Source organism: Lissotriton vulgaris, chromosome 9, assembly GCF_964263255.1.
Source record: "Lissotriton vulgaris chromosome 9, aLisVul1.2, whole genome shotgun sequence".
NCBI classification, from domain to species: Eukaryota; Metazoa; Chordata; class Amphibia; order Caudata; family Salamandridae; genus Lissotriton; species Lissotriton vulgaris.
In genome coordinates this window covers 157,706,421-157,721,166 of record NC_141697.1, presented here as the reverse complement: position 1 = coordinate 157,721,166, position 14,746 = coordinate 157,706,421, and the positions used below count along the sequence as shown (strand labels likewise).

General features: G+C 50.4%; 1 protein-coding gene across 4 annotated transcripts in view; it reads left to right on the top strand.

The window, feature by feature from the left end:
* The window catches only part of MIS18BP1 (MIS18 binding protein 1), a 679,433-nt gene that overhangs the window by 410,076 nt on the left and 254,611 nt on the right, over positions 1-14,746 (top strand). For all 4 annotated transcript variants that reach the window (XM_086937270.1, XM_086937268.1, XM_086937269.1 and 1 more), the window contains one exon: positions 8,018-8,166. In XM_086937270.1, the coding sequence (XP_086793396.1) occupies positions 8,018-8,166 (149 nt within the window). The remainder of the gene's footprint in view (positions 1-8,017; positions 8,167-14,746) is intronic.

Genomic DNA, 14,746 nt, shown 5'->3' with positions numbered 1-14,746 from the left:
GAATACATTTCTTGAGCTCTGCTGGCTCTGCTGGGTCCTCAAAAGTGAAAGTTCTGTCCTTGTAGGTTACTTTGAAAAAGCCGGGATGAATGAGACCATAACGGGCAATCAGGGTTGGCAGCGTTGGTCTGAGGTCTAGAAACTCTTTTCGGCGATTGGCAGTACTCTTAGAGACGTCTTGACTGAAGAACATTTTTTGGCCAGACCAGACCATCTGTTTACGTTGTTTAGCAGCATTGAAAGTCGCCATCAAATCAGAGTATAATCGAAAATATGCAATCATTCCCCAATGTTTGTTTGAGGATGATGGATTGTGGGGACCTATCCTGTGAGAGCCCTTTGTATCTTGAGATCTGTAAATTTTGGCAGACCGACTACCTGAGGAATGTAAATCTTCAAAAAAGAGATCATATCAGAACCTTCGGGGCCTTCCAAAATTCCATAAACTCATAGGTTGTTGCGCCTATTTCAATTTTCTAAATCCATGGTCGTTTTCTTCATTAGAGCAACCTCTCTGGATAGAATGTCCACTTTGGCAACAACATCTTGTGCGTCACTAATCATTTGTTCTACATCCGAAAGCCTTAAGTTCAAACCAGTTCAATTCTTTGAAGTGTCTCTGTGGTGTCCGTCATAAAAGTTTGAATGTTTCTCAGTTCATCCATAATGTCCTCTTAAGTCAGAGGAAGAGGTGATTTAGTTGGGGAGGACGGATCTTTTTTTAACTTGTTTGTTGGTATTGCCTACAGAGTCTTTGCAACTGTAGTATTGGAGCCAGCAGCCCATTGGGACTTGTTTGGGTACATGGAATCCACGTTTAAGCAGTGTATTTCCACAAGAATAAATAAATAAAACTCTCAGATCACAGGGATCAGAATCTAAAAACACTGCTTTAGAACTGGAAATTGCACTGTAAATTCAAGTGAGGACAATAACCATAGATGCTTGCCTGAGTAGTCTCTATCACATATGAGGAGAAATTAAAGGCATTCAGCACAGAGAAGAGTTTTCTGTTGTAAATTGAACATTTTTTATACAAATAATCCTTATCTGTGGTGAAAGTAGCACAATTGGCCAAAAAACATCGACCAAAGGGGTATTTCTGACGTGGTGCCATCTAAAGAAAATGCGAGTGTCAAACTCGCAAAATGGCGGCCGCAGTGTGAGGTGCCTCAGAGGCAGAGGACAAAGAATAAAAAGCAATCAAATAGACCGATTACAGGTCTAAAAAAACTTGCCTCAGCGCTCCACAATGATTCCGACGTCGGGGTCCATGTTCTAGCCGCCGCTCCGTTGTCTTGAAGAGGTCCCTTCAACACTGGCCATTTCTTGTTGTCGCGGAACAACTCTAGGGAGTGGCCATCTTGTCTCGCTGGAGCCGCGTGCTTCCGAGGTTGACTTCTTTGACAGGGTTAGCCAATTTGAATAGCTGGGAAGTTTGTGTTCTACGACTCTTAAACTGCCTAAAAAGCATAATGTTGCTGGTCATTTCCTAGCCCTTTTTTACTTTTGGCCGAACAGGCTATCACTAACAAACAGGTGGCTATGCTGCCTCCCTCATCACATGGCGTCAGGTTACCCTTAAGTAGGCTCAGAGGTGAAGAGTAAAGCTCTAAACAGGGTGGAAGTCAGAGGCCTGCATCGATCGCTCCACCTGCATTCCTTGGTTTCGCATGACGTGGGCCCTTGCAGGGAACATGGTCTGGGGGTAGCGCCCTTCTTGGTACTTATTAGGTGCTAATTGGATGCCTTTTTTTGATACATCAGGGCTGCGGTCGGCTGAGCTGCGGCTCTTACACAGTTTTAGTTCAGTCTTCATTTACTCCCACGTTCTTTGGTCTCACACTGGGGGTCTTAAGCTACGAGATGCCGCCATGTTTGTGCCTAGCTATGTATTCTAGCCGCTTACCTGCTGCTCCTCTTATAACACTAACACTGCCCTGCCGCTGGGGTTTATGTTTTTTTAAAGTGTGTTTTCATTCTGCTGTTTTCTGTCTTACCTCATGGTGGTGCAATGATTTACCTTTGTCAGTAAGGAGAAGCAGTCGATTTCCCATTGATATATGTATATGTCGTGGCGCCCTTCTGAAGTAGTGTATCTGAAAGAAACACGTTAGTGTTAGATTCCTTACCTTAGAATATCCCCAGGCGTCAGTCTGGATCCGGAAACTTTTGCGTAGCAGTACCCCTGCGCGTCGGTAGGCGTCGTCTGCAGGCGTCCCCTGCGGCTCCGCGTCCGTCGTTGGCGTCGTGCGCCGTGATGACGTCGCTGGAGTATATAGACGCCGCCTCCGCGCGCTGACGTCAGTTCTTCTTTTTTCCGCGCCAGTGGACGCAGATCTGAAGAGCAGTACTCCGGTCTTTTGACCAAGTTTTTCGATTGTTATTTCTCTAATTGTGCCTGATAGGATGCCTGGGTTCAAGCACTGTGATGACTGTGAGCGCACGATGTCGGTCACAGACCATCACCGCCTCTGTCTCCGGTGTCTGGGCCCCGACCACGACGTGGACTTCTGTGTCGACTGCCGGGCCCTCACCAACAAGGCTAGGCGGGAGCGGTCCCGCAAGCTACTGGAGCTCCGGGTGTCGGCCCCACGTCGGGACCGGGAGCGGTCCCGGTCCGGCCGGAGGTCGAGAGAGCGTTCGAGGGAGCGGTCGCGGAGCCGCGCCGAGCGTTCCGGAAGTCGACACCACTCGTCAGGCTCATCAGGTAGGAAGCACAAGAAGTCGGGGCGTCGTCATCGTACCCCCGACTCCCCCCGACGCTCGCGCGATGCGGCCGGGGGCTCGGGTGACCCCAACCCCGCGGCTCCGCGAGAGTCGCCGGCGCGGCCTGCCTCATACCCTCTGGTCCCTGGGCATGGCGCGACGCCTGAGGAGATCGAGGCGTTCCTCATGGCCATGAGGGCGCTCGCTTCTCCGATGGGGCCTACGGCGCCTTCGGGCCCAGTGCTACCGTCTGGGGGCCCTGGCGGTTCGGGTGTCCCTGCCTCGGCGCCGTCGGGTGCTCCGGCCCCGGCGCCGCCGACGGCTCCGACCCCGGCGCCGCAAGGGCCTTCGGGATCGGCGCCGGCTGGTCTTCCGGCCTCCCCGGCGCCGTTACCATCGGGGTTACCCCCGACGCCGCCCCCGCGCGTGGCGCCGGTTCTCCGGTGCCGGCTCCGGCCGGCGGCGGGGTTCCGGCGCCGGCTCCGGGCGGCGCCGTCCCCTTACCTTCACCGACGCCGGACGCGGCGCCGGACGGGCGTCGCTCGACGCCGGTCCCGGCGCCGATGGGGCCCATGAACCCCGAGGAGCCGGTCTACATCGTTGACTCCGAATACGGAGAAGATGAAGAGTTCGGTGAAGGTTGGGAGGGGTCCGAGGACCCTCTGTCACGCGAGTGCCAGTATGACCCGGACTGGACAGGTGACTTGGGGGATGCCAGTGGTCTGGACGACTCTCCTAACCCTGGTTTGATCTCTCCTCCTTCCGTGGCATCGGTGGGGGGAGCTGCCTATTCTGTGGTGCTGATGAGGGCTGCCAAGGCCTTACACCTTGAGCTCCCCGTCGCGGCCGTGAGGCCTAACATCCTCACCGAGGTCTTCAAACCGCAGTCATGCCCACAGGAGCCACTGCTGCCGTTTAATGAAGCCTTGTCAGACGTTCTGTTGGGCACGTGGTCCAGGCCAGGCGCCACCGTCCTTGTCCGGACGACCCCAAGTTCCTGTCTACCCACCCCACCCCTGAGAGTCTGGTGATCCAGGCCTCGACCTCCCAGTCCGCATTCCCGTCGGCCCCGCCCGACCGGGAATCCAAGAGGTATGACCAATTTGGCAAGAAGGTCTTCTCGTCCATTAGTTTGGGCCTGCGGTCTTGCAACACCGCTTGCCTCTTGGGCCGCTACACCCACTCTGTGTGGGATACGGTCGCGGAACTGCTGCCAGAATGCCCCATGGAGGTGCGGGCAAAACTCGGTCAAGCTGTGGCTGAGGGCCGGGATGCAGCAAAATATTCGATACAGTGTGGTCTTGATACGACCGACTCGCTGGGCAGGGCTATGTCAACGACGGTGGCGATTCGTCGCCACGCCTGGCTGAGATCCGCCAATTTTTTGGCTGATGTCCAGAATACCTTGATGGACATGCCGTTTGATGGCTGTCACCTGTTTGGTGACAAGGCGGACCACGCGCTGGAACGCTTCAAGGACTCCAGGGTCACGGCCAAGTCCTTGGGTCTCTCGACCCAGCGTCAGCAAACGGGTTCGTTTCGTCCCTTTCGTGGCCAAGGAAGGGGCGCCCCCACTCGTGCTGCCAGCCACGCGCCGCAACAATCCTTTCAACGCGGTGGCGGCCGTGGAAACCGCCGTGGTGGCGGTCGGGGACAACGGCGGGGTCAGACCACACCTTCCCCCGCAGCATCTACCCCAAAATCCTCCTAGTCCGTGCTTTCGGCCCCATGTGACGCCAGTGGGTGGCAGGGTTCGCCATCACCACGCTCACTGGCGCACGATCACTTCGGACAGGTGGGTGCTGCAAATCGTCCGAAGGGGCTACTCCCTCCCCTTCGAGACCTCTCCTCCAGCCATGCCACCGCAGAACCACCGTGTGTCGGGGGACCACTTGACACTTCTGCAGGAGGAAGTTACGGCCCTCTTGGCCAAGGGGGCCATCGAGCGCGTTCCTGGGCCAGAAGTAGGGCGTGGTTGCTATTCCCACTACTTTCTGGTGCCCAAGAAGGACAAGGGGGGCCTACGTCCTATCTTGGATCTAAGGAACGTCAACGGCTTCCTCCGGAAGGAGAAGTTCAAGATGTTGACGTTAGCTCAGGTCTTGGCTGCTCTAGACCCACAAGACTGGATGGTAGCGTTGGACTTGCAGGACGCCTATTTTCACATTCCCGTCCTGCCGGCCCACCGGCGTTACCTGCGGTTCACGGTAGGCCTGGAGCACTTTCAGTTTATCGTGCTCCCCTTCGGCCTTACCAGCGCCCCACGGGTGTTCACAAAGGTGATGGCGGTGGTCGCAGCCCATCTGCGCAGGTTGGGGGTTTCAGTCTTCCCCTACCTAGACGACTGGTTGTTGAAGGCGGGCTCGCCCCAGACAGTCGTCCACCACCTTCAGATGACGGCAGACCTCTTGCACGACCTGGGGTTCTCCATCAATGTGCCGAAATCACACCTGTGTCCCTCTCAAAAGCTCCTTTTCATCGGAGCGGTTCTGGACTCGGCGCAGTTTCGGGTTTATCCTCCGGAACGGCGGGTTCGGGATATTCAGGCTTTGATTCCCATCTTTCAGCCGCTATCCCGAGTTTCGGTCAGGTTGACGCTGCGGCTGCTGGGACTGATGGCTTCCTGCATCCTTCTGGTGCATCACGCCCGGTGGCGGATGCGGGCTCTGCAGTGGGACCTGAAGTTTCAGTGGGCACAGCATCAGGGCAACTTGTCCGACCACGTCTTGATCTCGGAGGGCACTGCGAGACAACTGCAGTGGTGGCTTACGGACCGCGATTGGGTCAGGGGCAAGTCCCTCTCCCTTCCCCAACCGGAGCACGTTGTCGTGACGGACGCGTCCCTCCAGGGCTGGGGTGGCCACTTGGGAGAGGCAGAGATCAGAGGCATCTGGTCTCCGGCGGAGTCCCGGCTCCATATCAATCTGTTGGAGCTGCGGGCGATTCGTCTGGCACTGAAGGCATTCCTCCCCTTTGTCAACGGGAGTGTAGTGCAGGTGTTCACCGACAACACCACCGCCATGTGGTACTGCAACAAACAGGGCGGAGTGGGGTCGTGGACCCTTTGCCAGGAGGCTCTGCGCCTCTGGCAATGGCTGGAACGTCAGGGCGTGACTCTGACGGTTCAACACCTGGCAGGTTCTCTGAACGCCAGGGCGGACGAACTCAGCCGTCGGTGCTCGATGGATCACGAATGGCGTCTGAACTCGGACGTGGCGCAAGGCATCTTTCTGCAATGGGGAGAGCCTTGGTTAGATCTATTCGCCACAGAAGAGAACGCGCAATGTCATCAGTTATGCGCGTTGGAGTTTCCAAGACGGCACTCGCACGGCGACGCCTTTCGGCGCGAGTGGAGTTGCGGTCTGTTATACGCCTTTCCGCCTATACCACTTCTGCCCAGAGTGCTGAAGAAGATCAGGCGCGACCGGGCCCAAGTTATCCTTGTGGCTCCGGACTGGGCTCGAAGGTACTGGTATCCCGAGCTACTCAGCATGTCAGTCGGTCCCCCGATCCGCCTGCCCCTTCAGGAGGACCTTCTGTCGCAGCAGCAGGGGACGGTCCTCCACCCGAACCTGTCCAGTCTCCACCTCCATGCTTGGAGATTGAGCGGCGGCAGTTGAGGCCATTTGACTTGCCTCCTGAAGTCTGTGATGTTATTCTGGCAGCCAGGCGTCCCTCCACTAAGTCGGTATACGCCTGTCGGTGGAACAGATTTGTGGCATGGTGCACAGCAAAGGCTGTGGATCCTCTTTCTGCCCCTCTTTCGGAGGTTCTTCTGTTTCTTCTTTCTCTTGCCCAGCAGGGCTCTGCTCTGGGCACTATCAAGGGCTACCTTTCTGCCCTTTCAGCCTTTTTGAGGCTTCCTGATCAGCCTTCTTTGTTCAAATCCCCGATTGTAACTCGATTCTTGAAAGGCATCACTCACATGTTTCCACCTGTTCCGTTTGTGATGCCTCAGTGGGATTTGAACCTGGTTCTAACTTTCCTGATGTGTGCTCCCTTTGAGCCCCTTCATTCTTGTCCTCTCCGTCTCCTGACTTTAAAGACGGCTTTCCTGGTTGCCATCACCTCTGCCAGGAGGGTGAGTGAGCTCCAGGCTCTTTCTGTCCAACCTCCTTTCCTGTCCATTCATCCTGACAAGGTGGTTCTGAGGACTAGACCTTCTTTCCTGCCCAAGGTTGTTTCGGCCTTTCACATCGGGCAGTCCATCACCCTCCCTTCCTTCTTCCCGCCTCCGCATCCTTCAAAGGATGAAGAGCGGCTCCATCGTCTGGACCCAAAACGTGAGCTTTCCTTTTACATGGATCGCACTCGCCAGTTCCGGGTGGATGACCAACTGTTTGTTGGCTACGTGGGTGCGAAGAAGGGACGGGCGGTTTGTAAACGAACCATCTCTCGATGGGTCGTCCTCTGCATCAAAGCGTGCTACTCTTTGGCTCGGAAGGAGCCTCCTGTTGGGCTGAGGGCCCATTCCACTCGGGCCACGGCGGCTACTACTGCCCTGGGCCGGGGAGTCCCCTTGCAGGACATTTGCCAAGCGGCTACGTGGGCCTCGCTGCACACCTTTGCGAGGCACTACTGCCTGGACAGTCAAGTCCGGAGGGATGGCTTCTTTGGCCGTTCTGTCCTCCAGGATTTTCTGGTGTAGTATTGTATTGGTTCGCAGACCCACCACCGGGGTTGGTATTGCTGGGGTATGTATTCTAAGGTAAGGAATCTAACACTAACGTGTTTCTTTCAGATGAACAAGTTACTTACCTTCGGTAACGATATATCTGTAAGAAACATTAGTTAGTGTTAGATTCCTTACCGAACCCACCCATCCTCCCCGTTCTGCGAACTGATACCTAGGGTTAAGGTCATCCCTTTCAGGGCCCTAGTTTTACATGGCACCAGTGTTGGTTCTCTCATGGCTCTGCGTCTCCTGGCGCGGAAAAGCTGTGTGCAAAGAACTGACGTCAGCGCGCGGAGGCGGCGTCTATATACTCCAGCGACGTCATCACGGCGCACGACGCCGACGACGGACGCGGAGCCGCAGGGGACGCCTGCAGACGACGCCTACCGACGCGCAGGGGTACTGCTACACAAAAGTTTCCGGATCCAGACTGACGCCTGGGGATATTCTAAGGTAAGGAATCTAACACTAACTAATGTTTCTTACAGATATATCGTTACTGAAGGTAAGTAACTTGTTCTTTAGTGCTGACCATTGTTCTCTCCCTTATGATGTAACTCTTATGTACTACCGTAATCCTAAATGCATATAAAAGCAGCTTAAAAAAGTTAACACTTAATTCTTCCGTTCCAGGTGATGAACATGGAAAACCAGTAAAGATAACTGCTAAGGTGGGAACTCTGAAGAGAAAGCAACAAATGAGGGAATTCTTGGAACAGCTGCCAAAGGATAATCATGACGATGTTTTTAGTGCAACGCCTTTCCAGAAGAAGAGAGTGAAGGTAATGCCAAATATTTCAATTCTTACCACACTTTGTACAGTTTTAAACCTTCACCAAAACGACAGAAAATTTGATCTGCAAATAATCGAATTTGAGTTGGTTTTTTGTGGCACTAAATGCTAGTGGCAGCAAGGGTTCCCAGCATAGGTCCGTGAAGAACCAATCTGTGTCACATTATCAGACTATACCCATAAGATAGATGTGCCTCGAGTTAATCAAAATGTAACTCATTTATATAGAGATATACCCATTTTCATCCTGAGAGTTTGGCGTGGATCTAGCACTTCTGAAGCAACCTTGGGCACATCTATTCTAGGCTTGTCCACATGCTTCTGATAGTGAATATTATTTCTTTTGACTAGTAATGTTAGCTCCTGTGGCAGCATGATTAGTGGTCTCTGCAATGGTTGGAGAATCGTTTATGCCAGCAAAGGTGCTTGTGGCCCTAGGTGTTACTGTGTCTTCTAGCGCGTTAAAGCATGTTAAGCTGGTCTGGAGGAGTACCAGCCCTGGACGTAAGAGCAGTTCCCATTCTAACACAAGGAATGTTTCACTCTTGCACCCGTACTTACTCGTTCAATCAGTATATCATAGCTGGTAAGCCAGCCATGCTGATGCATTGCCTCTCAGGTCTCCACATGCTCCAAAGTCCAAGGAAACATGCTGCGACAGCAGCAAACCTCTCCAATGACTGACTTTTGATGTGTGAGGAGTCCATCTCTTGGATGTTGGGAGGAATATGCTTGACTTTAAAGATGCCCTTGACGTTGAGGGAGATACCCATATCATTTATCATTTCTCTTCAATCTAGTGATAACGCTATTGAAGAGATTTCCAAGTGGGCCCTCAAAAGATCTCTGAAGTTCACGTTTGGCTATCATAGTACTGCAGCAAGGAAATTACTTTACATATCAATCTGTGAGAGGAGCACTCACAGCAGGATACATGGTTTTAGAGCACTGTTTGGGTACCATCTTGGTCCTGTGTGGGATATTGCTGCAATGTACCAAGCTTACAGTCATTGTTTTTATAATAGTGAGTCACAAACTTACCAAAATGGTACTGGGCACCATACAGATGATTTTAAGGGATTATAGTTCTACTGTGACTATATATATGGCAATTGTAACACTTCATGCTTAATATAAAAGGCTAATGTGTTACAGAGACTATAAAAGTGAAGGTGTTAGTGATGGGATTTTTGGTAGGCTAGGGCATGTGCCAAAGCCAGGCAGAAACCACCACTCTAGTCCGGATAAGGGAGTTACACTCCTAAAATAACCCCGGCTCACCTCCTTGGTAGCTTGGCAAGAGCAGTCAAGCTTATGTTAGAGGCAGTGTGTAAAACATTTGCACATAACTAACAATATTACAGTGTAAGCAGTACAAAAGGACACCACACCAGTTAAAAAAAATCCAATATTTTTATATACTTAAGACAAGACAAACAAGCATTGGCATAGCCAATAGGTCTCGCTTTTGGGACCTTCTAAGTATTTAGTTATGCAGCACAATATCCTTGGTGCAACAACATCATCTGTTGCGTGGCTAAACACTTATAAGGTCCCAAAGGAAAGACCTATTAGCTATGCCAATGCTTGTTATTTTTTGTTCTTGGGGGAAACCGGGCAAGTGCCAGGAGGATCAAGGGTGAGTGACAGGGAGGTGAGGAGTGAATGCCAGGAGGGACAATGGTGACTGTCAGGCCATGGGGGTGAAGGGTGAGTTCCAGAGAGGTGAGGAGTGAGTGCCAGGGAGATGAAACATAAGAGTCAGGAGGGTCAAGAGTGAGTGCCAGGGAGGGAAGGGTGAGTGCAGAGAAGGGGAAGTATGAGTGCCAGGGGTGAGCAGTAGCTGCCAGGCCAGGGGGTGAAGGGCTAGTGCCACGGAGGTGAAGGTTGAGTGCCATGTTAGGGGGATAAAGGGCGCGAGTGCCCTGGAGGTGAGACGTATGAGTCAGGAGGGTCAAGGGTGAGTGCCAGGGAGAGGAAGGGTGAGAGCAAGGGGTGAAAGGGACCTGTGCCAATAATGCTGCCCATTTTCCCATTCATTAATACCCACCCTACGTATTTGTCTCTCTGTATATAAGCATTTAGTTTCACTATAGATATTCACCTATCTTTGTGTATTGCTTTGTATAAACATGTAGAATAATTATGTTGTAAAAAAAAGAAAATCATCTTTGGTCTACATGTACTTGCTTCCATTGTGCATCTATGTACTTCCATGTACTTGGATCTCAGTGTCCGTTACTTTTCTCCTGAAAAAGCATATCCAATGCACTATCCTATTTCTCATCCTGTACCTCTATCAATATCTTTAATCTGCATATACTTACTTCCTTTATGCATCTATATACTTTCAATGTACTTATGGATCTATATATATATCACTTTCTTCTAATTTAGCATTTCCAAAGCACTACCCTATTTCTCAGCCTATACTTGTCTCAATATACCTTCTAGCCCAACTTTCTGACTCAATGCACTACCCTATCTCTTACCCTATGCATCTATCATTATATCCTCTACACCAACTATCTCATTTATCCCAAACCCCATACCACTACTATGTTCTCCAAAATAATCCTTTTTTGACTCTCCTACTCTACCCCTCCTTGCATCATCTGGCACCTCTTTTACTGTACCGATCCCCCTAAACAAACCTTTCTAAACTCTTCCCTCTGACTCTTCCCTTCCAAAAACCCTTTTTACTCATTCAAAAGCCTCACCCTACTGCTATGACCTAAAAAAAAGTAATCCTTCCCTCTTCTATCCCCCCACTATCCTTTTCAATCAAAATAACAGACTAACATGCTTACTTCTCTAATTCCATATTCCACTATACTAATTCACCCCTAATCCTTTATGGGTTCCAGAGTAGCGTGTTACTCGCCAACAAAGTGTTTCCACACCTCATCAGGGTTACAAACGCTATATAAATGCAAACCTTTTTCCCTATTTTACCCCTCCCCGACCCTTCTCAATCCAAATAACTGTCTAACATATCCAACACTCAAACTACTTCATAATTCACTATACTCATTTTCAACACTAATCCTTTATGGGTTCCGAAGTAGCCTGCTACTCGCCAGAAAAGCGCTTCAACACCCCATCAGGGGTAACAGGCACTATATGAATGCAAACCTTTCTTTCCCTTCTATCCCTCCACTATCCTTCTCACTCCAAATAACTGACTAATATCCACCACTCAAATTACTTTCATATTTCACCATACTAATTCACCCCTAATCCTTTATGGGTTTCTGGAGTAGTGTGCTACTCACCAAAAAAAGCGCTTCAACACCCCATCGGGGGTAAGAAGCGCTATATAAATACAAACATTTTTTCCTCTTCTATCCTTCCGAATCCTAATAACTGACTAACATATCCACCACTTAAAATTTACTTGCATGTTTCACTATACTAATTTAACACTAATCCTCTATGGGTCTCGGATTAGCGTGCTACTCTCCGAAAAGTGCTTTGTCGCCTCATCAGGGGTAGTAAGCGCTATACAAATGCAATTACAATACAATACAATACAATACAATGCTGAGTGCCAGAGAGGGAGAAGAGTGAGTGCCAGGGGTGAGTCGTGACTGCCAGGCCTGAGGTGTGAAGGGTGAGTGCCAGGGAGGTGAGGGTTGAGTGACAGACTGCAAACAGTAGTGAGCTGGGGTCTAGAGGGAGGCGTGTCATATGGATACTTCATTACATATATTGCGTTAAGTTAGCATGAGTGTATTACATGTTTAAACAGCCGTTTTGCCTTCGGCTTCAGTTTTGCACACGACACGTACTTGTTGTTGTAGCTTTCACCCTAGAAGCGGTGAGGTGTTTTATTTGAGAATAATATGTTATTCCTATGCTATCAGCTTTGCCTTGTACACTTGGTACAACTGTCTGCACACTGAGAGCGGCACACTCTAAGATTAACCTAACACAAGGTTGCTGGGAAGTCTGATCCTCGCACCACATTAGACATTAGACATAACACAAATAATGTTGATGCCAACATTTTGGGCTCTACGCGGGTTTAAGATAGAGTTACACGGAATGAACGTAGACACTTGGTGCTGCGCATGAAGAGAGCTGGTAGCTGTTGATGTGAACTGCTCCTACTGACATTGAGAGGTATGGGGCCGCCCTGCTAAAGCCCGAATGAGACCTTCTTAGATATAATATAATATGCTAGATAGGGTGCGCGAAATATAGGTGATATAGATTTCTATAGAAATTGCATTATAACATGCTAGCACCTTTTGCTTACTATGGATTAGTGACTATGCTGCTGACTCTGATTTTTATAATCTGCATTTTGGTATTATACAAGATACTGCGTTTGAGAACTTTGCATTGAATAATAAATATTTCAAACTTGCACTTGTGTTCTTTGACTCTCAGTTTTGGTTTGAAATGATTATCTAACGAAAGAGTGTTCATGTGTTCCACGACTCCTGAGGTATTCTAAAGATCATGTTCTGGTTTGTCTAAAGACATGGATCATTCCATAATGATCCATGAGACACTGTAGCTAGCTAGGTAAAGAGATTTCTGACACTGAGATGAGTTTTTGGATCATCCTAACTCACTGAGGTTCTAGATCTCTATGCACAGTTCTGTGGGAGAACGGAAACCCTGCTACATGGCGCCCAACGGATTGGTTGGCCGTATTTCATGACACTCGAGTAGTATATCATTCAAACCTTAACACCTTCATACCCGTTTCCGGTAAACGGTGGTGTCGGTAAAACCTACCTATTTTTGAAATAGGTCTTTTCAAGCTTGAATTCTTCTGTAAACGGTTTCTTTGAATTACTACCCAGTTGTGCTACAAACTGTTCTTTGTCTCTTTTCACTTCCTTTGCTACCATGGCCGTGGAAATTGCGCAGCATAGCCGCATCGCGGTTCGCGACCACTTGCGGACATACAATGTCCCTGTGGACGGCTTGGCTGTGGTTCTAGTGGTGAGTGCGGAACATGCGTACCCGTACGAATTATTTTATTCCTGGGTAACATTTCCGGCTGTGGACGCTAATTCGGGCGTCTTCCATTCATACACTGCCTCGGCAGTACCGGCGGCTTATGCTCCGTACAGGGCACTGGAAGTACCTATAGACGCTTGGCAGCACGGAGTTTGGTTTGGTGGCGCCCTACCCCATTCTTTGAACGCTACGAGGTTAGGTCCTTTGTCCATTCCGGGCACAAATTGGCCCGCCTTGGGTGGATTTACTCCTCATCCTAATCGCGCCACGTGTAACGTAGCGGACCTGAGACGTCTTCATGAGGTCTCGGTTGCAGTGATTAGAGCGCTTGTACATTACATTAGTCGTAATATTCAAGGCGCAGCCCCCGCAGGTGCGCAGCTTCGAGCAGAACAGGCTGGTTTGAAAATCAGTCCTGTCTTGGTGAATTCCGTTATGGGCAGAAAGCCAGATAGTACGGATGAATTTCCTTACTGGCTTGCCGAGAAATTCGACCAGTTAGAGGCTGTGTTTCCTAATACGACTCCGAGTGAAAAACACCGGATTCTTACGCTTAGTTTACCGAAGGAAATAGCCCCGGAACTTGCTGACTGTGAAACATGGGGTAAGACATTTGCAGCGGTTTACTCGAGGTGCTTTGGCACACCTTCAGTTTCAAACCTGTCTGAGATCCTCAAGCGTGTTCAGGATGATCACGGACCAGAGTCGGCGGTTGAGTTGGGTATGCGCCTGAACGGTTCATTTGAGACAGTTTGCGGTATTATCCTTGCCAATGTAAAAGGGGATGCAGTGAACTTTCAGGTGGCCAATGGTCTGGCGTTAGTACCCGATGCCGAGAAACCCCGTCAGCTGGCAAGAATTATTGTGGCGGCTTATAAAATGGTTGGCCGCAATTCTAAGGGTGCGAAAGTTTTTCTTGAAAAAGAAAAGAAGAAGCCCCAGGGGCAGTCTTCGGAAACAGGTGGACAGCCCAAGTCCAAAAAACAAACTTGGCCCAAAAAGCAGAATAAGGGTAAGCAACAGCAAGAACAGACACCGGTCTCTAGTCCGGCGCCTTCACAACCTGCGCAGTCAGAGCGAGTTTATGAATTGCGCGATCGCGCTACGATTAAATCGCCTGACAGATATCAGGCATCTGACCAACGCTCTCCTCGTTCCTTTCAGGACTCATCGGCTCCGTCAACCGGTGGTGGAGGGGGCGGCAGGGGCAGGGGTGGTCAGCAAGGACGTGGCCAGCCCCGCACGCGGAGTGAAGGGGACCAGCGGGACGACTCTACGCCAAAGAGACCGCAGTTTGCCAAGAAGAAAGTCGCTGCCTTAACGGCGCATCGATATGCCCCAGATAGTGAGAACGCGGCTTCGGAATCTGACGTGGGCTCTGACCTTGCTGGACAGCGCGGCGGAGATTACCATAGTGAGAGAGGCCCTCCGTCCACTGTTGAAGGTGACAGCGACTGACACTTATGTTGTAATCGAAACAGCTGATACACATGTTGCTCCCCCTGAAAGACTTTTTGAAATTGTCCTATTAATTGAAGGTGACATGCAGCGAAAAGTAAGAGGGGTATTCTGGGAAAACCTTTCAGATACGT